Source organism: Chiloscyllium plagiosum, unplaced genomic scaffold (genome assembly GCF_037043375.1).
Source record: "Chiloscyllium plagiosum isolate Xiang-an unplaced genomic scaffold, Cpla_swu_hap1 HiC_scaffold_5, whole genome shotgun sequence".
In the NCBI taxonomy this organism is placed as follows: Eukaryota; Metazoa; Chordata; class Chondrichthyes; order Orectolobiformes; family Hemiscylliidae; genus Chiloscyllium; species Chiloscyllium plagiosum.
Genome location: NW_028270143.1, coordinates 55,967,422 through 55,991,972, shown reverse-complemented (window position 1 = coordinate 55,991,972; position 24,551 = coordinate 55,967,422). Strand labels below are relative to the sequence as shown.

The window sequence follows — 24,551 nt, the reverse complement described above, 5'->3', positions numbered from 1 at the left end:
TTGTAAGCATACAGGTTGTTCTGCTATAACATGTTTTGTCAGTGCGAATTGGCTATTGTTGAATTGTCAATGTTGTTTGGATAACAAACTTTCTATTGAATGGGTACAGCGACTTTGGGCTTGCACTTATTGCTCATCTCTTGGTCCTCTTGAGAACTTGGGAGTGAGATAGTTTCCTGAACTGCTGCAGTCTATATAATGGGTAGGCATACTGTAGCAAAATCCTACAGTTCATAATTCATTGACCCCCAGATTGAATAGCATGGAGAAATTGCGGTTAACAGGATTGATTTCTGCAGTGTTTTCATTTAGTTGTCAAAAAGTTTGTGGGTGTTATAAGATCATGGTCAAGTAATGACTGGTTAGGAAAAAGTGAAAGAGCTGCAGAAGATTAACTTATTTTTCTCTATTGGGCATTTGGCAATGCATTCCAATCACTTCTAATTTTATTTCTGTTATCAATAATTTATATAATAAGATAATGAAGAAAAAATTAACTTACGTTTTGATTTTTGTTTTAGGAATTACTTACCTGGATCATGCAGGTGCAACACTCTATACACATAGTCAGATTCATCACTTTTACCAAGACCTTGCAGAAAATATCTATGGTAGGCCTTAGCAATAATTTCTAAGGAATCTTTTCTCATTTCAAACTTAGTCTTTTTTTTTGCAAAATAATAATGATTGCTCTGTGATACACATTTCTCTTAAATTTTAACTTCAATTTCTTTTAAACTTGAATGCTATTTCTAATTCAATGTTAAGTTTAATAGTTCCATCTTTCTTGTTCTTTCATTGGTGTTATTATTGTCCAAATTGTGATTTGGACAAAAATGATTCACATTTGCAGAGAAAATACAGTAGCTATGACCAAAATTATAAAAAAAAACTAATTACTTTAATGAAAACAGAACATACTGGAGAATCTCAGCAAGCTTGGCAATATCCATTGAGAGAGAAGAGTTAACATTTTGAGTCCAGTATGACTTCCCTTTGGAAGATGGGATGAACAAATGTCATACTGGACTCAAAAATGTTAACTCTGTTTCTCTCCCCAGTGACACAGCCAGACTTGCTGAGTTTTGCACAGAGTTCCAGCATCTATAGAGTGTTACTTGTCATCAGTTGAGTCTTTTTAATTTGGAAATTCACGATGAACTTGCAGTCTTTAAATTCCCCTCACTCAACACCAGCAAGCTAATATTTAAAAGAAGAAAAAGTACAGAACATCAGTCAGTAATTTTAAAGTTTTCTTCCTCTCTCAGATCTGTTTTCTGTGTTGACATTAACATCAACAAATAACATGGTTTATTAGTTGCTATTGTTACCAGATTAAAATTAACTAAAAATAAAAATCAAGTGCTGAAAAAACACAACTCTACTTTCTAGACATCCAATACTGTGCATTCCAACTTTCTGAAGTTCATGTACATTTGTAGAAACCATGCTACCTTTTAGTTGTTATATTATAGTACATTGGAATTGTTGAAGATTTTAGATTAATAACTGATCAGAACTAATCCTTTGTGTTTTTGATATGTTTCAGGTAACCCCCACAGTGCAAATATTGCCAGTCGATTGACACATGACACTATTGAACATGTTCGTTACAGGTATAAGATATACCGAGATATATCCTCAAACTTCATCCTATAAATTAAGAAATCTGTGCATCTCTTAGTTTTTCCGTGTCTGTCTTGCATTCTCTACCATCAACACACCCAAGTACTGAATTTTCAATCAGGGTTCAAGAACTTGAAATGGGGATGGGCTGTAAACATGCCCATAGGGATTTTCAAATTCTTGACAATTAAAGGACAGGGAGTGTGCTCACATTCAATTGAGGTTGTGCCCCTGAGACTGAAGAGCACTAGAGATGCCCTGCTACATTGTTCTCGACAGTCTGTTGAAATGGGATGGGCACTGTTAATACTAAAATGGTCACTGCCAGGCACAAACCCAAGTAAATTTATTTTCACTGGTAGTTAGTTTTGCTTTTATAAAAAGGTGGAGCTTCCAGACCATGATTCTGGAGAGGCTGTCCTTCCAGGGGATGGACAGAGCATAGCTGTGGCCTCGTGGCCCTATAGGTAAGTTGGGTTGCCCCTTAAATGACCCATTGGCCTATCCTGTCCTGAGTCCGCCATAGTGAAATTTAGTTGGCCTCCATTTAAGTTGAGCAGCTGATTTGACACTGTTCCAGCCTTGTTTAAAATAGTTCAGGTTGAGGATTGTGGTGGGGAACCAGTTTGAAGTTGGTGATACATTTTATTTTCCCCACCCGGCCTTTGAAAATACTGGCCCAGTTGTATGCTTCAGCCTATCTGTGGAGTTCAGTCTAAATCTTGCTGATTGTCTTTTGTACCTTGGAGTCTTTTTCTCTCCTTATGTCTGGTTTTATTTTGAAAAGCAGCCAGAGCAAATATTACTTGAAATATTTTGCTAAAGTATGTTTATTTGTGTATTTATTTAGTTAAATATTTACATATGTTGCAGTATAAATTTTTAACAAACCAGAATTAAATGCTGTAAATGTTTGCAAATATTTTGATCTTTGAGTGGCAAAAATAAATTTAACATCTGCTTGATTTTTAAAAACATTTTTGAGGTCTTTGATTGTAAGTTCTCTTTTGAAGTTAAAATGAGATTTGCAAAACATCTAGACATTTTGACAAAAACAGAACATTTCAGTTGCATTTATCCTTAAGTAATTTGTCCCCATAGATAGCAGAACATGTCCAGTTTTCAACACAGAATTGAAAGCATATTCATAATGAATCTTTGATCCTTCAGCAAGCATTGAAAAGACTATTCCAGAACTCACTAGGTAGGCTGATGGAGGAAGTGAAGTCGCATTGGGTCCAGGGTGTACCCTTTATCTGAAATCGTGCATTTTTTCTCATTAACAAGGTTGTTTGGCGTGCAAACAGTTAACCCAACTCCACACCCACTCGATGCATGTCACTCAGATTCAATGTGGGTGGGCGTGATCCAGCACTGGCAGGCCTCAATTCTGTCTCAGGGCCTGTTGTACTCATAGTGAGTCTGCCGATCAGTAAGATTTTTTTTAAATTTCACCGTCAAACTGTCACTTATTCCGAAATTTGAAAAATTCAGAATTCCGAAAACCAGCTGGTCCCGAGTGTTTCGGATAAAGAATTGTGTACTTGTAGTAGCTAGATGGATAGAGAACTGGTTGGACAACAGGAGACAGAAAGTAGTAGTGGAAGGGAATTTCTCAAAATGGAGAACTGTGACCAGTGGTGTTCCACAGGGATCTGTGCTGGGACCACTGTTGTTTGTGATATACATAAATGATCTAGAGGAAGGTATAAGTAGTCTGATTAGCAAGTTTGCAGATGATTCTAAGATTGTTGGAGTAGCAGATAGTGAAGGGGACTGTCAGAGAATACAGCAGAATATAGACAGATTGGAGAGTTGCGCGCAGAAATGGCAGATGGAGTTCAATCCAGGCAAATGCAAAGCGATGCGTTTTGGAAGATCCAATTCAAGAGTGAACTAAACGGTAAATGGAAAGGTCTTGGGGAGAAATGATGTATAGAGAGATCTGTGTGTTTAGGTCCATTGTACCCTGAAGGTGGCAATGCAGGTCGATAGAGTGGTCAAGAAGGCATATGGCATGCTTTATTTCATTGGACGGAGTACTAAGTACAGGGTCATGTTACAGTTGTATAGGACTTTGGTTTGGCCACATTTGGAATACTGTGTACAATTCTGGTTGCCACATTACCAGGACGATGTTTTGGAGAGGGTGCAGAGGGTTCACTAGGATGTTGCCTTGTATGGAGGATGAGCTAAAAATGTGTTGCTGGAAAAGCGCAGCAGGTCAGGCAGCATCCAAGGAGCAGGAAAATCGCTGTTTTGGACATGAGCCCTTCTTCAGGAATGAGGAAATTGTGCCAAGCAGGCTAAGATAAAAGGTAGGGAGGAGGGACTTGGGGGAGGGGCGTTGGAAATGCGATAGGTGGAAGGAGGATAAGATGAGGGTGATAAGCCGGAGTGGGGGTGGAGGCGGAGAGGTCAGGAAGAAGATTGCAGGTTAGGAAGGTGTGCTGAGTTCGAGGGTTGGGACTGAGACAAGGTGGGAGGAGGGGAAATGAGGAAACTGGAGAAATCGGAGTTCATCCCTAGTAGTTGGAGGGTTCCTAGGCGGAAGATGAGGCGCTCTTCCTCGTCGTGTTGGTATGGTATGGCGATGGAGGCGAGCGGCCAAGGACCTGCATGTCCTTGGTGGAGTGGGAGGGGAACTTGAAGTGTTGAGCCACAGGGTGGTAGGGTTGGTTGGTCCGGCTGTCCCAGAGGTGTTCTCTGAAACGTTCCGCAAGTAGGCGGCCTGTCTCCCCAATATAGAGGAGGCCACATCGGGTGCAGCGGATGCAGTATGGAGGTGCAGGTGAATTTGTGGCGGATATGGAAGGATCCCTTGGGGCCTTGGAGGGAAGTAAGGGGAGAGGTTTGGGCGCAAGTTTTGCATTTCTTGCAGTAGCAGGGGAAGATGCCGGGAGTGGAGGTTGGGTTGGTGGGGGGTGTGGACCTGACGAGGGAGTCACGGAGGGAGTGGTCTTTTCGGAATGATGATAGGGGAGGGGAGGGAAATATATCCCTGGTGGTGGGGTCCGTTTGGAGGTGGCAGACCATTTGGTCCGTCGTCATTTCCGCCTGAGAGGGGAAATGTTTAACGGAGATATGCGTGGTAAGTTCTTTACTTAGAGGGTGGTGGGTACCTGGATTGCATTGCCAGCAGAGGTGGTAGAGGCGGACACGATAGCGTCATTTAAGATGTATCTAGACAGATACATGAATGGGCAGGGAGCAGAGTGATACAGAGCCTTGGAAAATAGGGGACAGACTTAGATAGAGGATGTGGATCGGTGCAGGCTTGGAGGGCTGAAGGGCCAGTTCCTGTGCAGTAATTTTCTTTGTTCTTTGTATTCCAAAAAGGTTCTGGGAAAACCGTTCATGATTCCCTCGTACACGAAGGGAGGGAAACAGAAAGCAGGAAACAATAGACCAGTTAGCCGAACATCTGTCATTGGGAAAATGCTAGAGTCCATTATTAGTGAAGAAATAACAGGGCTTTTACAAAAGCTTAATGCAATTGAAGAGAGTCAATACGGTTTTGGGAAAGGAAAATCATGTTTTACAAATTTGCTAGATTTCTTTGAGGAAATAACAAGCAGAATTGATAAATGGAAACCGGTAGATGTCATGTATTTGGATTTCCAGGAGGTGTTCAATAAGCTGCCATATCGAATGTACAAAATAAGATTGTATGATATTGGAGGTAATCCTCATGAATTGAGGATTGGTTAACACAAAGAAGATAAAGTTTGTGCGAAGATTTGTAGCTCGGGTGCTCGTTGTTGTGGTTCTGTTCGCCGAGCTGGAAGTTTTTGGTGCAAACGTTTCATCCCCTGGCTAGGCGACATCATCAGTGCTTGGGAGCCACCTGAGAAGCGCTTCTTTGATGTTTCCTCCGGTGTTTATAGTGGTCTGTCCCTGCCGCTTCCGGTTGTCAGTTTCAGCTGTCCGCTGTAGTGGTTGGTATATTGGGTCCAGGTCGATGTGTTTGTTGATGGAGTTTGTGGATGAATGCCATGCCTCTAGGAATTCCCTGGCTGTTCTCTGTCTGGCTTGCCCTATGATAGTAGTGTTGTCCCAGTCGAATTCATGTTGCTTGTTGTCTGCGTGTGTGGCTACTAAGGATAGCTGGTCGTGTCGTTTCGTGGCTAGTTGATGTTCATGTATGCGGATTGTTAGCTGTCTTCCTGTTTGTCCTATATAGTGTTTTGTGCAGTCCTTGCATGGTATTTTGTACACTACATTCGTTTTGCTCATGTTGGGTATCGGGTCCTTCGTTGTGGTGAGTTGTTGTCTGAGCGTGGCTGTTGGTTTGTGTGCCGTTATGAGTCCTAGGGGTCGCAGTAGTCTGGCTGTCAGTTCCGAGATGCTCCTGATGTATGGTAGTGTGGCTAGTCCTTTTGGTTGTGGTATGTCCTCGTTCTGTGGTCTTTCTCTTAGGCATCTGTTGATGAAGTTGCGCGGGTATCCGTTTTTGGCGAATACCTTGTATAGGTGTTCCTCTTCTTCTTTTTGCAGTTCTGGTGTACTGCAGTGTGTTGTGGCCCTTCTGAATAGTGTCCTGATGCAGCTTCGTTTGTGTGTGTTGGGGTGGTTACTTTCATAGTTTAGGACTTGGTCTGTGTGTGTGGCTTTCCTGTATACCCTTGTAGTGAATTCTCCGTTTGGTGTTCTCTGTACCATCACATCTAGGAATGGAAGTTGGCTATCCTTTTCTTCTTCTCTCGTGGATCGGATTCCTGTGAGTGTGGCGTTGATGATCCGGTGTGTTTTCTCTATTTCCTTGTTTTTAATGATTACAAACGTGTCATCGACATATCTGACCCAGAGTTTGGGTTGAATTTGTGGTAGGACTGTTTGTTCTAACCTTTGCATAACTGCCTCTGCTATGAGTCCCGAGATTGGTGATCCCATGGGTGTTCCGTTGATTTGTTTGTATACGAACAAATTATATACTGTCTATATTAATGAATTAGGAGAGGGAATCAGAGTGTAATGTATCCAAACTTGCAAACGATATAAAAATAGGTGGGAAGTCATGTTGTTAGGAGGACATAAGGAAACTAAGGGGATCTAGATAGATTGAGTAGGTTGGCAAAACCTGATAGATAAACTTTAATGTGGGAAAATGTGAAGTAAGAAGAATAAAAAGGCAGGCTATCATTTAAATAGAGGGAGATTCTAAAAAGGTACAGTGCAGAGATACCTAGGTATTGTTGTGCATGAAACACAAAAATAGTAAGAAGGCAAATTGAATTTTGGTATTTATTGATCAGGAGTTAGAATTTAAAATTGGCAAAGTCTTGTTACAACTATAATGATACTGCTCCTTTAACAACATTATGTTGTCCTTGTTTTTTGTTCTCAGCACTCGTAAAGACACAGGTGCTGGGGTGTCTAGCTTTGTTGGGTTTTAGGGCCAATTTGATTATAGCTAACAAATACTGCCTCAGGCAAAAGGCTTTCATGCTTAAATAAAACACTTGTGCAATGAAAGGGGAGTGGCAAGATCTCTCAGCTCAGCTCTACTCTGGTTTGGTTTGTTTTGGTTTTAGTCTGGTTGTTCAGAGCAAGCAATCAGTTTTGAAGCTGCTGAACTCACAGACGCAGCTCCATGCTGATCCTCCCTCTCTCTGACATTTCTCCTGTCAGATCCTGGTTTTGACTTCATCTTTTTTGCCAAGGGTTGTTTTTGGGCATTGTTGCAGGAATTTGGAACAGCATCATTAAGTTGTGATAACCTGTTGGGTTTTCAAATAGGATAGGTTATTTTATATTCTGTTCTCTTTTGTTTGTGTTTCATTTGGTAATCTTGCAAATAAATTCTGTTTTGTTTAAAATTAAGTGATTGGGCCAGCTCCTTCGCACCTGGCAACTGGCAAAGTTAGGGTCCTGGCTACTTTCTTGAAATGTTTTGAAGGCCTGGTCCATAACACAACCATACAGAGTGTTGGTGTCGCCATAACTGGAGTACTGTATGCAGTTTTGGTCCCCATATTCAAAAAATGGATATTCTGGTATTGGACACGGTTCCAAAGATAATCACTAGGCTGAATTGTAGGATTAAGGACTTGAGTTATCAAGAATGGCTAAAGAGGTTAAGCCTTTATTTGTAAGAGATCAGCAGAATAAGGGGTGATCTTATTAAAACTGAACAAAAATTCTGAGGGGGCTTGACAGGGTGGATGTCAGAGTAGAAACAGGAAAGCTTATGGTAGACACTGAGGGTTCAAAACAGAAGAAACCCGAGAGGAGTTTAGAACGTACAGGAGGTTATTTGAAAAATAAATTAGGAGGGTGAAAAGGAGTTATGAGAATATACTGGCAGGAAAAGTAAAGGAAAATCCAAATGCATTTTATAAGTACATTCGGCGAAAGAGATAACCAAGGAATGGATAGGGCATACTCAGGACCTAAGTGGCAATGTGTTCGGAGCCAGAACACACGGATGAGGTTTTAAATGATTTTCAGCTCTCTCTCTACCAGGTTTTGCTCACTCACTCAACCTATATGGATCCCTGTATGTCCTCTTCACAGCGTGCCCTCCCACCTGTTTTTATATAATCAGCACATTTGGAAATGTTACACTCTGATCCCCTCTTTCAAGTCATTGGAATAATTAGTTTGTAATGAGAACCTAGAGTTGATCCTTGTGGCAGTCCACAAGTTATGCTTTCCAACCTGAAAAAAGAACATTAATTATTCAAGAACGGTGGCAGGGATAAATCGGGGAACTATAGGTCATTGAGTGTAACATCAGTGAATGATGAATTATTTATTTATTGTCACTTGTATTTAACAAATAAATACAGTGGAAAGTGTTAAATGTCATCATGCTCCGACACTATTTTGAGTTCACAAAAATAAAGATATATCTAAAATATAACTAAAAAAGAGTTCTTCCTCCCTTGTACTCTGCTCACCATCATGTGGGATCTCTCCACAACGGGCTCCATGTCCACCAACGCCCCCACATCACAATCCATTCCAGAATCCCGCTTCGGGGTCACCCCTGCCATTATCATTCCATCATCAAAAGTATCATACCTGGCCTACCACGCCACTGCTTATGCAACTCCCATTCCCATCACTCCACCAGAAGTACCAATTCGGGCCTACTGCATTGCTGCAATTGACTGATACCGACTGCAGATTTCGGCTTCTCCACCAACTACAGAGACTGCCCTACTGTCATTGCCATCTTGAAAACCGATGCCACTGCCATGGCCTCGAGTCCTGCGCTGGGCCCACCAATGTCAAAGTTGCCATGCTTCAGCAAGTGTGGACCTCTTGCTGCTAGGTCCACACTTGCTGCCATAGCAAGATGTCCAAGTGCTCGCTGTCCCCTGTGCTGGGTTATTCTCCCGAGGAGCTGAGCCCTGCCACCACTGCTGCACATGTTCAAGTGGCTGGTCAGGTTTTGCCCTGCCAAAGATACTGAAAAGGCCTCTAAAGAGATAAAAAAAGATAAAATAGAGGAAAAGAAAACAGCAAAAGCAAAGAAACAGAAAAAGAGAAAAGAAAGAAGCAAAGAACGCAGATGGAAGCACTTGAGCTCCTGGCCTGGAGCTTGGACTCAGCGCCAATACTCCATCATCATCTTGGATCAAGACCAATTGGTATGCAAACCTTTGTACAATGTCATGAGAACAGAATTAATCTCTACTTGGAATAACAGTAATTAATCCAGAAAAGGGAGCACTTGACAAGAGAGTAGCAAGTCTAACAAATCTGATTGAATGTTTTCAGCAAGTACAATACAGTTAAAATATTCTACTACGAATTTCAGTAAGGCTTTTGATAATCTGTCATATTATCTGTGATAATCTGTCAAGAAGGGAAAAGCTCCCAGGATCTAGACCAATTTGGAAATTTGATCCAAAATTGCCTTAATGGCGTACTGCAGGGCTCAGTGCTGGGCTCCTTGTTGTTTGCAGTGCATATTCGTGATATAGACATGAGTATAGGAAGTTTGATCAGTAAGTTCAGAGGTGTTACAAAAGGTTTTGCTGTGGTAAATAGTGAGGAGGAAAGCCTTAGACTCCAGAATGAGCTGACCAGAATGTCAGAACAGTAGCAGATAGAGTTTAATCCGAAAATGTGTGAAGTGACACATGAAACTGCAAGAGTTGGGGGAGATACTAAATGATTATTTTATATCAGTTTCCTGTGGAGAAGGATATGGAAGAAGTGGGACGTGGTGAAATAAATAACACCATCTTGAAAAATGTCCATATCACAGAGGAGGAGGTGGTTCTGGGCATCTTAAAACACACAAAGATGGATGAATCCCCAGAACCTGATCAGCTGTACCCTAGAACTTTGTGGGAAGCTAGGGAAGTAATTGCTGGGCCCCTTCATGAGATATTTGTATCATCAATAACAACAGATAAGAAGTCTTAGAGGTTAGCTAACATGGTGCCACTATTTAAGAAAGGTGATAAGGAAAAACCGATGAGCCAGATTTCAGTGGTAGGCAAGTTGTTGGAGGGAGAGGATTTACATGTATTTGGAAAGGCAAGGACTTATTAGGGATAGTCAACATGGCTTTGTGCGTGAGAGTTTGTGTCTTGCTAACTTGATTGTGTTTTTTTGAAGAATTAACAAAGAGGATTGGTGAGGGCAGAGTGGTAGATGTGATCTATATGGACATCAAAAAAGCACTCAACAAGGTTCCTCATGGTCAACTGGGTTAGCAAGGTTAGATCTCATGGAATACAGGGAGATCTAGCCATTTGGATACAGAACTGATTCAATGGTAGAAGACAGAGGGTGGTGGTGAAGGATTGCTTTTCAGTCTGGAGGCCTGTGACCAGTGGTGTTTTCCCAGGATTGCTGCTGGGTCCACTACTTTTTGTCATTTATATAAATTCATCATTAACATAAATGATTTGGATGTGAACCTAGAGGTATGGTTAGAAAGTTTGCAGATGACACCAAAATTGGAGGTGTAGTGAACAGCGAAGAAGGTTACCTCAGATTTCAATCGAATCTTGATCAGATGGGCCAATGGGCTGAGTGGCAGATGGAGTTTAATTTAGATAAACGTGAACTGCTGCATTTTGGAAAGGCAAATCAGGGCAGGACTTATAGACTCAATGGTAAGGTCCTGGAACGTGTTGCTGGACAAAGAGACCTCGGACTGCAGGTTCATATTTCCTTGAAAGCGGAGTCGCAGTTAGATAGGATAGTGAAGAAGGTGTTTGGTATGCTTGCCTTTTTTGATCAGTGCATTGAATATAGGAGTTGGAAGGTCATGTTGTGGCTGTACATTGGTTAGGCCATTTTGGAATACTCTATTCAATTCTGGTCTCCTTGCTGTAGGAAGGATGTTATGAAACTTGAAAGGGTTCAGAAAAGATTTACAATGATGCTGCCAAGATTGGAGGGTTTTGAGCCATAGGGAGAGGCTGAATAGGTTGGGGCTATTTTCCTGGAGCGTCGGAGGCTGAGGGGTGGCCTTGTAGAGGTTTATAGAATAATGAGGGGCATGGATAGGGTAAATAATTAAGGTATTTTCCCTGGGTTAGGGGGAATCCAAAACTAGAGGGAAATGGTTTAAGCTGAGAGGGGGAAAATTTAAAAGGTACCTAAGGCGCAATGTTTTCATGCAGAAGGTGATGCGTGTAAGGAACGAGCTGCAAGAGGAAGTGGTGGGGGCTGATACAATTACAACATTTAAAATACAACTGTCAGAGGGATATGGGTTAAATGTGAGCAAATGGGCCTAGATTTATATAGGATATCTGGTCAGCATGGGCGAGTTGGACTGAAGAGTCTGTTTCCGTGTGCAACTCTACGATGCATTTGAACTGACTAACAAGGCAAGCGAGTACACGATAAATAGTAAGACACTGTAGAGTATCAGAGGGACCACCATGTGCATGATCTGTAGATCTGTGAAAGCAGCAGTTTGGATTGATAAGTTGTTAAGAAGGTGTGTAGGATACTTGCCTGTGTTAGTCAAGGCATTGATACAGAGCAAGGAGATTATGATGGAGCCATATGTAATGTTAGTTAGAGTTTGGTCTCCATATTATATGAAGTTCGTGATTGCATGAGAGAGGATGCAGAGGTGTAAGGATATTTCCTTACATGGAGCAATTCTGCAATGAAGAGAGGTTAGTTAGACTGTGATGTTTTTCTTTGAGCAGAGAAGGATGAGGGAGGACCCTGACTGAGGTGTACAAAATTGTGAGGGACATAGAAAGCGTAGATAGAGAGAAATGTTTTGCCTTTATTGGAAGGGTGCATAATCACGTAAAGTTCAATAGATTTAAGGTAAGGGGCAGGTAGTTTAGGGGGATTTAACTAAGAGTTTGTTCAGTCAGAGGGTGGTCAGTATAAGACCATAAGACATGGGAGCAGAAATTAGGCCATTCAGCCCATTAAATCCGCTCCGCCATTCAATCATGGCTGGTAAGGTTCTCAACTGCTTTCTCCCCATAACCGTTGATCCCCTTGACAATCAAGAATCTATCTATCTCCGTCTTAAATATACTCCATGTCCTGGCCTCCACAGTCTTCTTTGGCAGTGAATTCCATAGATTCACCACTCTCTGGGTGAAGAAGTTTCTCCTTATCTCCATTCTAAAATGTCTTCCCTTTACTCTAAGGCGGTGCCCTTGAGTCCTAGTCTCTCCTCCCAATGCAAACCTCCATTCTGTCCAGACCATTCAGAATTCTGTAAATTTCAATTTCTTCCACCTCAATCCTTCTAAACTCCACTGAGTATCTACTGAGAGTCCTTAAACATTTCTCATGTGTTAAGCTTTTCAGTCCTGGGAGCATTCTTGTGAACCTCCTCTGAACGCGCACCAGAGCCAATACATCTTTTCTGAGATGTGGTGCCCAAAACTGTGCACAATACTCTAAATGTAGTCTGACCAGTATCTGAAACTCACTGCCTGAAAGGATGATAGAAGCAGAAATATTTGCAATAGTCAAAGTATGTTTAGATGAACACTGGAATTACTAAGGCACACAAGACTCTGGGCCAATGGTAATTGGGATTAGAGCAGATAAGTGCTGATGATCCAAACATGGACATGATGACCCAAAAAGTTTGTTTCTTTGCTGTATTACTTAAGACACTATAGCATACTCAGTCTGCCTTTGATCAAGCATACCATCGTGCTAAGGGGCCCACATAATTACATATTTTATTTCAAAATTGTTAATGTATTTTTAAAGTAGCCCGACCACTATTGATCCTCCTTGTCCCTACTCACTGCTATAGCAAAATATTTTTGAGGAAAAACACTGAATGGACAAATTTGCAATTGTAAATTTGAGATAATAACACCTCTCTGAAAATATTACTACCTTAAGTTCAGTGCAATGAACAGTGGAATAAAGCAAGGAATAAGGCAGTCTTGCTTCCCATATCTAACCAGTTTGATTAGTTGATACTGACAAATTTCAAGTACGACTTAGGTTGCTGTGATATTTCAGTGCTTAATTTTTTTAGGGAACAACGATACATGCTGTAATGCATATCACAATGTGATATGCATTTCCTACACTTACGCAAAACCATGGTTAGACATCACCTCAGTTACAGTGCATTGTTTTGGAAACTAAGCCTTAGAAAGGCTAGATGTATTCTGGAATGAATGCAGCACAGATTTACCAGAATTTTAAGATATCTTATGAAGAGACATTACATAAACCATGTTTGTATTCTCTGGAATATAAAAATTGATTTGATTGAGGATTTTATGAATTTGAAAGAAATTCTTAGGGTATATACAATACTTTTCTTTTGATGGGGTTGTCTAGGACGTGGGTCTGAACATTTAAATTAGAGCTGGGCCATGCTGGAAAGTAGTTGGGAAACACTTAATTATGCAAAAGGAGAAAAGAAGTTTAGAACTTTTCCATGCACAAAGCAGTAGATTCTTGTTCAATTAGTAATTTTATATTTGTGATTGATAAATTTTCACTAGCCAAAGCTATGCATAACAAAGCTATGGAGCCACAGCAGATTCACGGAGTTATGGTAAAGATCAGCAATGATCTAATTGAATAATGGAAGTGGCTCAAGAACCTGAATGACAGAGATCTGCACCCATTTTCCTAATACAAATGTTAGTTATTAGCGTTGGATATGTTAAATGTGATTTGTCACCACAAATTTCATTGGACTTGTATATCTAATTCTTATGAGCTTGCCATAATATATTTTATTTTGAGTACCAATGCAATATTTCTTTGCCATTTGTAAAACAGTAATTTTGCTTATTAAAGTAAGTGGGAAAAACCACTATACTTCCGTAATGGATTTTGTTACCAATGATTGATGTAATTGTGATACAGTTGGGAATTTGGATAGAGCATCAGACCACTGATCATTTTTCTGAAGTGTTTCTAGGGGACATTGTGTCCTTGATGATTGTCATTTCTCTACAATTACTGTAGTATTTCATACAGATATTGCTTGTCATGGGTCACAAGTCTGCTATTTATTTTTAATCCACTAAGTGCTTTATAAGTATGGAGCTGCATTCTAAAAGTGTTTGCTTGATAATCAATTTTAAACTGACCAGAGTTCCATACATTTGTTAAAATGAGTTCTGGCAAATAAAGAATATGAATCTCCATCCAAATGATTCTCCATTAAAATATTGTATGGTTTTTATGAGCATATATGTTCGTCTTGTTGGAACTAATACATGTTTTAAGTGCTCAGATTAGGTATTGGGACATTGTTCATTAACAATCAATGCACTTTTACATTTGCCTGTAAATCCAGGTTAAGTTTTCAGGTTGTAAATATTTTAATATAAAAAAGGAAACAAATAAAATGGAAACACTCAGTAGGCCAATTTGTACTTTTAATGAGAAAAAAGGTTATGCCCGACCTATTGGATTTGTATGCTTCACATTATGGAATATCCAAGATATTACCCGTCTTAATTTTTCAGATTTTTCTTTACTGATCAGCTATATTTTGGCAGTATTTCAAACATTTGGATGAAGTTCTTAAAGGCCAACATCATGGGGTCCTTTCCTAACTGGGCTGAGCAGGTGTTTGGTGTCCGGCCATTCCCTGAGTGCCAGTGACCTGGGACATTTCTTCCTTGCTTAACTGTGGAAATGTGACATAGCTGTGTTCACAGCATGTGCTCCCGTCTCTCACTAAAGTACCCACTGAGATATCAATACCTCAGCTGGTGGAGACTGCAGGGACGAAGCCTTGCCAACCATCCTCAGAAGAATCTTCTTCAGAAGGCTTCTTCATTAGAGGGGCAAGATGAGCTGCTTTGCAGAGCTGTCCTCTTGCTGACAGACACTGCAGATATCATTAGTATCTGCAGGAGGACAAAAAGAAACAATGAGTTGTGAAATAGGGGCAGAGGTTTGAGCACATTAAGTGTGCATTCACAGTGATGGTAATGGGAGAGCAGTATAGCAATGGACAATGAATTTTAAAATAAGAAAAGTACTGCAACTGCTGGAAATATGAAACAAAAACAAAAATACTGGTGAAACTCAGCAGTCTGGTAGCACCTTTGGAGGGAAAATAGAGTTAACATTTCATATCTGGTGACTCCTCATCTTCTGTTCTTGTCCTCTGCACCACTTCATCTACCAGAATCTCTAGGTCTCTATTGGGAAAGTGTGGACCTAACTTGCTTATGTCCGCCAACTCTGAGGAAATTTACAGGAATAGTGAAGGACAACTCTGGACAGACAATGGTTTACCTGGTGCTCAACTGCATTTTAAAAATGGTGCTGAAACTGGGAATCCTGGAAGATCTTGGCAGTGACAAGCACTTCTCCAACTAATGAGAGGAAGACTGTGTGCAAGTGGAGCACAATTGAGGCAAGGTGCATTGTTAATGAAACAACCTGCAGAGAATAGTATGAGAAAACTAGCTTTGGCCCATGGAGAGAAAACGTACCACGAAACTTCCACAACTGGCACTTAGCTAATTGCTAGTAAAATTCAGCCCATAGTTTCCATTCTCTGTCAGTTACCCTTTTATGATCTAAATGACCTCTGTGCTTAATAAGGTAAAAGCAAGGTAAAGTCACCACAGACCTACTGCATCATAGGCCTGCTGTCTCATTAGAGAGAGATATAGAGATCATTGATAATGGTTTAACCTGAGTGTCACCAGGCCTCAGGCAAGGGGAAAGATTGGGAAGGAGAGTCCTTCATGGTAACTCAGCTGGTGTGGAAATTGAACCCATGCTGTTTACTTCACTCTACATTGCAAACCAGTAGCTTTCTATGACTATAAACCTGCCTTCATTCTTCTGTTTCAGAAACTGACTTAAGAGCAAGTGAGTAGAAATTTCTTCCAGCAGAGAGTAGTGAATCAGTGGAATCCTTTAAACCAGAAGCCTGTAGCGGTCAGGTTGTTAGGTATGTTCAAGGCTGAGAGAGACAGATTTATAATCAGTACAGGAATCCACGATTGTGGGGGAAAGGCAGGAAAGTAGAATTGAGGAATATCAGATTAGCAATGATCTCATTGAATGGGCTGAATGGCCTATTATTGATTGTTATAGTTGTTGTAGTTTATGTCAATTTATTACACACATTTAATATGCATGGGCAGAGCTCACAGTATTATATCATTAGTGGTGATGTTGCATATTTGGAGTGTAAATGCTATCATGAATTTATTATCCTAATTCCCTTACTTTCATCACTTTGCACACTTCTCACTTACAGTCAAAGTTAAATTCTTATAAATTTTAAAATTATCATTTTTCACATACATATTAGTTGTGTATGGTACTTCACTCAGATTAAAAGTTTTTTTTATAGATTACTTACAATGTGGAAACAGGCCCTTCAGCCCAACAAGTTCACACCGACCCTCCGAAGAGCAACCCACCCAGACCCATTCCCCTACATTTACCCTTTCACCTAACACTATGGGCAATTTAGCATGGCCAATTCACCTAACCTGCACATTTTTTGGACTGTGGGAGTAAACTGGAGCACCCGGAGGAAACCCACGCAGACATGGGGAGAATGTGCAAACTCCACACAGTTGCCTGAGGCGGGAAATGAACCCGGGTCTGTGGCGCTGTGAGGCAACAGTGCTAGCCACCGTGCCGCCCCTAAAAATGTTTACCAGTAAAGCCCATTCTATTTTGGTAAATCCTTTGAGAATTTTGGGAATATTTTTAATCTGTAATCAGACTGCAGATGCATTCAACCTATCCTCTAAGTTGCTCAGGATGCCAGTTTTTGACTTAGTGCCTGCATGTCAAGTAATGCTTCCACTTGGATTGTACTGCCTTACCCTCCTATTGGTTACCCAAGCCGTGCATTGTTTTGAATTTGAATTGAAAGAGAAGTTAGTGATAAGGGTTAGAAAATGAGTCTCACTGAAAGAAGTTGCACTTTGTCATTCAAACAACTTTGTCTCAGTGATAATTTATTGCCCCCAAGATCACGAATCCCAATCTTGTGTAACAACCACTTGTATGACATATTTCAAATGCCTTTTGGAAATGACCATTCATTTTCCTAGTTATTATGTTTCTTCCTCTCCCGCAGACCCAAACAGTCCCCCTCCACTAACACCCTCATTCATTTAGCAGAACTGGTCCTCACCTTTAACAACATTTACTTTGAATCCTCCCACTTTAAACAAACCAGAGGGATGTCTATAGGTACCTGCATGGGTCTGAGCTATGCCTGTCTTTTCAAAGGATATGTGGAACAGTCCCTCTTCCGTATCTACACCGGTAGCATCTCCCACCTCTCCTCCGCTACATTGGTGACGTAATGGCGCTGTCTCATGCTCCCTCAAGTAGCTTGAACAGTTCATCAATTCACCCACATCTTGACCTCAAATTCACCTGGACCATCTTGTGACACCTGCCTCCCCTTCCTGGGCGTCTCCATCTCCATCTCCATCTCTGGTAACTGACTCAGCACTGACATTTATTTCAAATTAACCGACTCCCATATCTACCTCAACTACACCTCCTCCCAGCCCCACTCCTGCAAAAATGCAATCCCATACTTGCAATTCCTTCGCCTCCACCATATCTGCTCCCAGGATGAATGATTCCACTCCAGGACATCACTTCAAGGACCATAATTTCCCCTCCCAACTCCTATTCGCTTTCCACAGGGACTGTTCCCTCTCTGACTCCTTCGTTAGGTCCACACTCCCCACCAATCTCTCCTCCATACCTGGCACCTTTCTCTGTGGCCAGAGAATGTGCAAAGCCTCCCCTTTTACCTCCATCCAAGGCCCCAAGGACTCACTTCAGGTCTGGTAGAGATTTACTTGCATTTCCTCTAACCTGACTCATTGCATCTATTGCTCCCGATGTGGTCTCCTCTACATTGGAGAGACCGAGCTCAAATTTGGGGACTGGTTCAGGGAACATCTATGATCCGTATGCTCCAATCAACCCCAACTGCCAGTTTACAGCCATTTTAGCTCCCCCTCCCACTCTACTGATGACATGTCCATCCCGGGCCTCCTCCACCATCAAAATAAGGCCACATGCAAATGGAAGAAAGAACACCTCTTCTTTCACCATACAGTCTTAACATGGAATTCACCAGCTTCCAAATCTACCCCCCACCCCCCAACTTCATCCTAGGTCCAGACCTCCCTCTTTGCCCCATCCCCTTGATTTGACTTAATCTGTCCATCTTCCTTCCTACCTATCTGCTCCACCCTTCCCACTGACCAATCACAATCACCTCCTACCTGCATCCACCTATCATCATCCCACCTACCTTTACCCCAGTCCCACACCTCCCTCTATTTATTTCTCAGCCCTCTTGCCCCTCCCCAGTCCTGATGAATTGTCCTGACCTGAAATGTCGACTCCCCTGCTTCTCTGATGCTGTTTGACCTGCGTGCTTTATCAAGCTCCACACTTTATCAACTCTGACTTTATAGAAGCTGCAGTTGTCGCTATCTCCTAGTTATTATGTGGTCTTGTGTGTTATGTGGTCTTGTGTTTTGCAATTTGGAGGGAGTGTGTTAATAATGGCTCAGTGAAATCCTGTGAGGATATACTTGCCCCCTTTGTTGATCAAAAGTATATATAACCCAAACTTATATATGTTCAATGACCCAACCTCCACTGAATTGTGAAGGAAGACAATTACACGTGCTAATGACCTTTTCAGAGAAAATAGTTCCCTTACCATAGTGAAACACCCCCAATTTCTAAAATTTCGCTAATTTTAAACTCGCCACATGGGGAGAAATCCTCCCAATTTATACCTTGTCAGTTTCCTCAGATTTTATAAAATAAGTCACTATTTATTTACCAACATTTTTTGATTGATGTATGAATACACCTAGCTCTGCCAAGTCCCTCCATTCAAATAACATGTTGTTTTCCACCAAAGTGAATAAAACCATATTTTACATTATACTCCATCTGCCAACTTTTACCAATTCACTTAATCTAAGTCCCTCTGTAGATGCTACTCTCTTGATAACCTACTTTCTTACCTATCTTAGATTGCTAAGTTTGCTAATAGCACATACATTGGGTCCTTGCCTCCAAGTCATTGATATAGGTTGTAAATTGTTCAGGCAGCGTTGATCCCTGTGACACTCCACCAGTAACAATTTGACAATTAGAAAATGACCTATTTATACCTATTATCTATTCACTGACCAATCCTTTGTCCATTTTAATGTATTCCCCCTACACCATGAGGTAGCATCATGGAGACTTGAAAGGTTAACTCATTAACTAAAATGTTAAAATCAGTCAGGAATGTTAACTCTGTTTCTGTCCAAAGATGATTCCTGAACTGCCAAATATATGCCACAGACTGATATCTCAGCAGACTGAAATGGGAGAGTGCACTGTATGTCAAGACCACCTATTCCACGGGTCATAACATCAATATAAATGTTTTTGCCCAGTTCCTGATTTATCCAAGCACGGGTCAGCTAAATCAGTTGGCTGGATAGCCGGTTTATGGTGCAGAGTGTGGGTTCAATTCCTGCACCAGCTGAAGTTAACATGAAGAACTCTCCATCTCAACTTCTCCTCTCAGCTGAGGTGTGGTGATCCTCAGAGTAATTCATCATCAGCCATCTTTCTCTAATGAGAGAGCAGCCCTATGATGTGGTAGGACTATGATGACTCAACATTTACCTTTATAGCTAATTATTTGCTTTGTCTATTTTAGACTTAGAATAAAAAGACCTATCAACTAGGTTTTTTTAATACAAAAGTATTACTTTATTAAGAAGCATAACTTATTTAATGAAGATGCAGACGTACACACACACACATCCAGGTAAGGGAGAAAAGAAAACTGATTTCTCTCTCCAGAGATTCACTTTGTCAAATAATAGTTAGTTCTTGAAGGAAATAAAAGGGAAAGATGTGGAATGTTCAAATGGGTGTCGTTTTGGTACACAAAGACATGTCACTGAACATGTGCAACTCTGAGTTCTTAGCAGGTAGAGATTGGTGAAGAAACACAATATCGAGAACTCTTCAAGATGCTGTTCAAGGGAACAGTCAGGGTTCACAATGGACTGAAAAGGGTGTTTCAAAAGCAAAGAGATGATCTGGATAGCCTTCTCCTCAGCAGGCTTTTCTTTCAAACTGTAAATGAAACAATCTCCGACTGCTTGCAAAACATAGTTCAAACAAAAATTAACACTCTTGCAGTCATAAGTTCAATTATGTATTTTTCTAGAAGTGCTTCAAACAATTAAACTAAATGTGATTTTGAAGAAACAGCATGATTAGAAAAACAGTTCCAGTGTTCCAGTTTACAAAAGTAAACTGGGTATCTCCACAGCATTCAAAATAAATTCATGTTTTTACAATCCTTCAAAACATAAGTCCTCAAAAAAAATTAAATATGATAATAGTGCTGTGCAATATGTGCCAGTTATATGGTGAAAGGAGGGCGGTTATAATGAACACAGTACCATATGTGGAAGTATTGAAGTGGATAGTGGGTTGGGGGGAAATAACATGTTTGCAGTGATGGAAAGAACATGAAATAAAGCAAGATAGAAAATATTCTGAAGGATGGAGTTACCAATGAGAAGGGCTCAGGAGAAACAACACAAGTATCTCTGATCTGGAAAATATGCCTCTTGTGAACTGCAGTTACGCCTTGGGCACTTTTTTCTTTGACTTGCCTTCCTTTTGAGCTCTTTCATCACCACTGTGCCCATTTGTCATGAAACTCTTTAGCCCAACAGTATGAATGTCACTAATTCATAGAGTCATAGAGATGTACAGCACAGAAACAGACCCTTCATGACAACCAGATACCCTAACCTAATCTGGTCCCGTTTGGCCCATATCCCTTTAAACCCTTCCTATTCATATCTCCATCCAGATGCCTTTTAAATGCTGTAAATGTATCAGTCTCCACACTTCCTCTGGCAGCTCATTCCATATACGCACCACCCTCTGTGTGAAACAATTGTCCCTTAGGTCCCTTTTATACCTTTCCCCTCTCACCCTAAACCTATGCCTTCTAATTCTGGACTCCCCTACTCCAGGGAAAAGACCTTGTCTATTTATCCTATCCATGCCCTTCATAATTTTATAAACCTCTATAAGGTCACCCCTCAGTCTCTGTCTCTCCAGAGAAAACAGTCCCAGCCTATTCAGCCTTTCCCTATAGCTCAAATTCTCCAAACTTTCCTTGCGTGCTAGATTAGAATTTTTTTTGGATATTAGACTCCCTATTGTGTGGAAACAGGCCCTTCGGCCCAACAAATTCACACCGACCCTCCGGAAAATAACCCACCCAGTTCCATTTCCCTCTGACTAATGCACCTATCACTACGGGCAATTTAGCATGGCCAATTCACCTGACCTGCACATCTTTGGATTGTGGGAGGAAACCAGAGCACCCAGAGGAAACCCAAGCAGACACAGGGAGAACGTGCAAACTCCACACAGACAGTCGTCTGAGCCTGGAATTGAACCTGGAACCTGGTGCTGTGAGGCAGCAGTGCTAACCACTGAGCCACTTATTTAGTACTTATTTAGCAGCATTTGGCAATCCTGGATTTTTTTGTGCTAGAGTTTCAGGTATGTCTGAAGTCACTTTTGGAGAATACGATATACAAGTTAATGTATACCACCCCTTTAATACATGAAAGCTGCCTTGACATGGTGTCAAAAACACACAATATTAATGCCTTTTCAAACCAATTAGATGATTGTCAATGAACAATGCAAATCAGTCTCCTTTTACCTGTGTATTAAGCACAGAGATCAAAATGTCACCATTTCTTTGTCTGAAAATTAAAATAATGTGCAATTTAAACTTTTGAATTCTGTGTTTGATTTATAAATGGTGTAATTAGCCCAGAATTTGCTGCACATCCAAACACCTCTTCTACTGTCTCCATTGCTCTCAATGTGGTCTCCTCTACATTGGGGAGACAGGACACCAACTCGTGGAACGTTTCAGGGAGCATCACTGAGTCTCATCTTTCACCTTGGGACCCCTCAACCACACAGCATCAACTAGTTTCTTAATCTCTTCTGCCCCCACCTCATCCCAGATCCAACCTTCCAATTTGGCACTACCCTCTTGAACTGTCCTACCTGTCCATCTTTCCCATCTATCCACTCCACCCTCCCCACCTGCATCTACCTATTCCCTTGCCAGCTACCTCCCCCCCCGCACCCCAGCCCAGCCCCATCCTCCAATTTGTTTCTCAGCCCCCTTGCACCTCCCCACATGCCTGATGAAGGGCTTATGCCAACTCTCCTGCTCCTCGGATGCTGACTGACCAGCTGCGCTTTTCCAGCATCACATTTTAAATCTGATCTCCAACACCTGCAGTCCTCACTTCCTCCAAGTAAAAGTTTCATGTCTATTAGTAAATAAAAGGAGAGAGGTTATGTGTGCATTTGTGTAAGGCATGCTGATTTGACTCTTGAAATTTCATGCAACTAACTAAAAACATGTTTTTCCAGAGAAAATTAAAGTCTTTACTGTCTTTAAAATGTAACTTAGTTTGTATAAATAAGTTGTCACAAAGCAACAAACCCGATTTTTGTGAAGGACATTGAGCAACCATGTTGGCTGCCCACCAAGCCCATGCAGTAGGAAATTGACTGGATTGACTACCAGATTTACCTCACATCTGATTTTACTTTATAGTCAAGAAAGTGGTTAAGCTAGTCAGTTCCCACTTTTGATCGGACTAATTAGCATCCTATCATCAGGGAATGATGATAGGAATACATCTTCAGTACGTGGATGAGGTCAGATTAAATTGTCTCCTGTATTTCTTTTGATTGCTGAACAAGCCAATTCTAGAAAAGTCCAAATTCCTAAAATTGTGTAAAGGTTACCTATCAATTGGTAATTTAGCAACTTCTATTATGAAATGAAATTGAGGAAGTTAGTTTATAATTAAATGAATTAAATCAATCCCTCCAATTAATAATGAAATAAGTGCCCCTTTTTTTAAAAAAACAGTTTAAGAAAGTTATACATATGTCTCTGAGGGGTTGGGAGGGGGCAGGTGGAGGTATTGATAGATTGAAAGAGGTTCAAATGTTAAGTAAATTGTCATGGTTATATGACATTTTTCATGTTTTGTCTGTCAGCACATATATATCACTTCTTGAGAAATTTTCATGGTAGTTAATTATTAAAGAATTTATTGATCTGTTTCAACAAGCTTTGCAATATTTGTACTAACTGGTGATCCCTAATGGGTGGTGCTTGCCCTTTGTTTTTTGAGAAGTTCAATATTCTGCATGCCTTTCAAAACTCATTCATTTTAAATTGACTTATCCTTACTATGTACCACTAGATATGATTAAAATAATACTTATGACTTTCTAGTTTCAAAGTTTCTGCTGGATCCATTATTCATAAACCCTGCATATAGTATATTGCTGATCATAAAATGTTCTTGAACAACACTGATACATCTTCCTGGCAGTGTCAGGCTCTTTCAATAATTGTAGTAATTGTAGAACCTCATTCTTGTATCCCACTCATTCATGTGTTAGTTAAAGGATCTTAGAATTTTTTGTTTATGAATTTCAAAGTAGATATTTGATAAACAGTATTGTAGTTGAAAAAATACTACTGGTTTCCATTAGCAATGCTTGGTGAGTGTATGCCATTGCTATCAGAAATTGACATAACAACCTTTTTCTGCGCAGTGTAGATATATCATAAGTGTTAATCGTTTAGTTAATTGAATTCAGAATGGTGCAACTTAATCTTTGTTAGATCCACATAAGTAGGAACAGAATTAGGCTACTTGGTTCCTTGGCCAGCTTGGCCATTCAATGGGGTCAAGGCTGATCCAACATTCCTGACTTCCACTTTCTTGCCTTTTCTACATAACCTTTGATTCCCCTACTGATCAAGAATCTATATATCTAACTATCTATCTCTCCTTAAGTATACATAAAAATTTGGCTTCACAGCTCTCTGTGGCAAGGAGCTCCAAAGACTTCATCCTCTGAGAGCAGAAATTAGTGCTCATCTCGTAAGTTCGTGCGGCTTTATTCTGACACCATGCCCTGTGACTCCCTCATGAGGGAAAGCATCCTTTCAGTATTTACCCTGGCAAGCCCCTTAAGAATCCTAGTGTTTCATTGAAATTATCTCTCATTCTTCTAAAATCTGATGAGTAGAATTCCAGCCTGTTTAGTGTTTTGTCATAAGACCATACTTCTATACCAGGAATTGAATCCTATTGAATCTTTTCTGAACTGCCTGCACTGAAATAATATCTTTCCTCAGATGTGGATAGATGGCATTACTAGTTTTATAATATAAAAGCTGCAACCCGAATATAAGCTTTTGTTTACAAGGGTGTATTTTATTTCCTCTGAGATATCTTCGATTGAGGCATTCTAATTCTAAGAACTGCCTCAGCCAAGTCCATTTCTCCTATTGAGCTGTAAAAACTCAAGAGCTGTTAAAGTGTGATTGGTTTGGAAGTATCAGAAGACTTGCCGGAAGCCCT

General features: G+C 40.7%; 1 protein-coding gene across 1 annotated transcript in view; it reads left to right on the top strand.

The window, feature by feature from the left end:
- The window catches only part of mocos (molybdenum cofactor sulfurase), a 234,128-nt gene that overhangs the window by 18,396 nt on the left and 191,181 nt on the right, over nt 1-24,551 (top strand). Inside the window, exons 2-3 of the mRNA XM_043690069.2 lie at nt 522-611; nt 1,550-1,616. Of these exons, the coding sequence (XP_043546004.2) occupies nt 522-611; nt 1,550-1,616 (157 nt within the window). The remainder of the gene's footprint in view (nt 1-521; nt 612-1,549; nt 1,617-24,551) is intronic.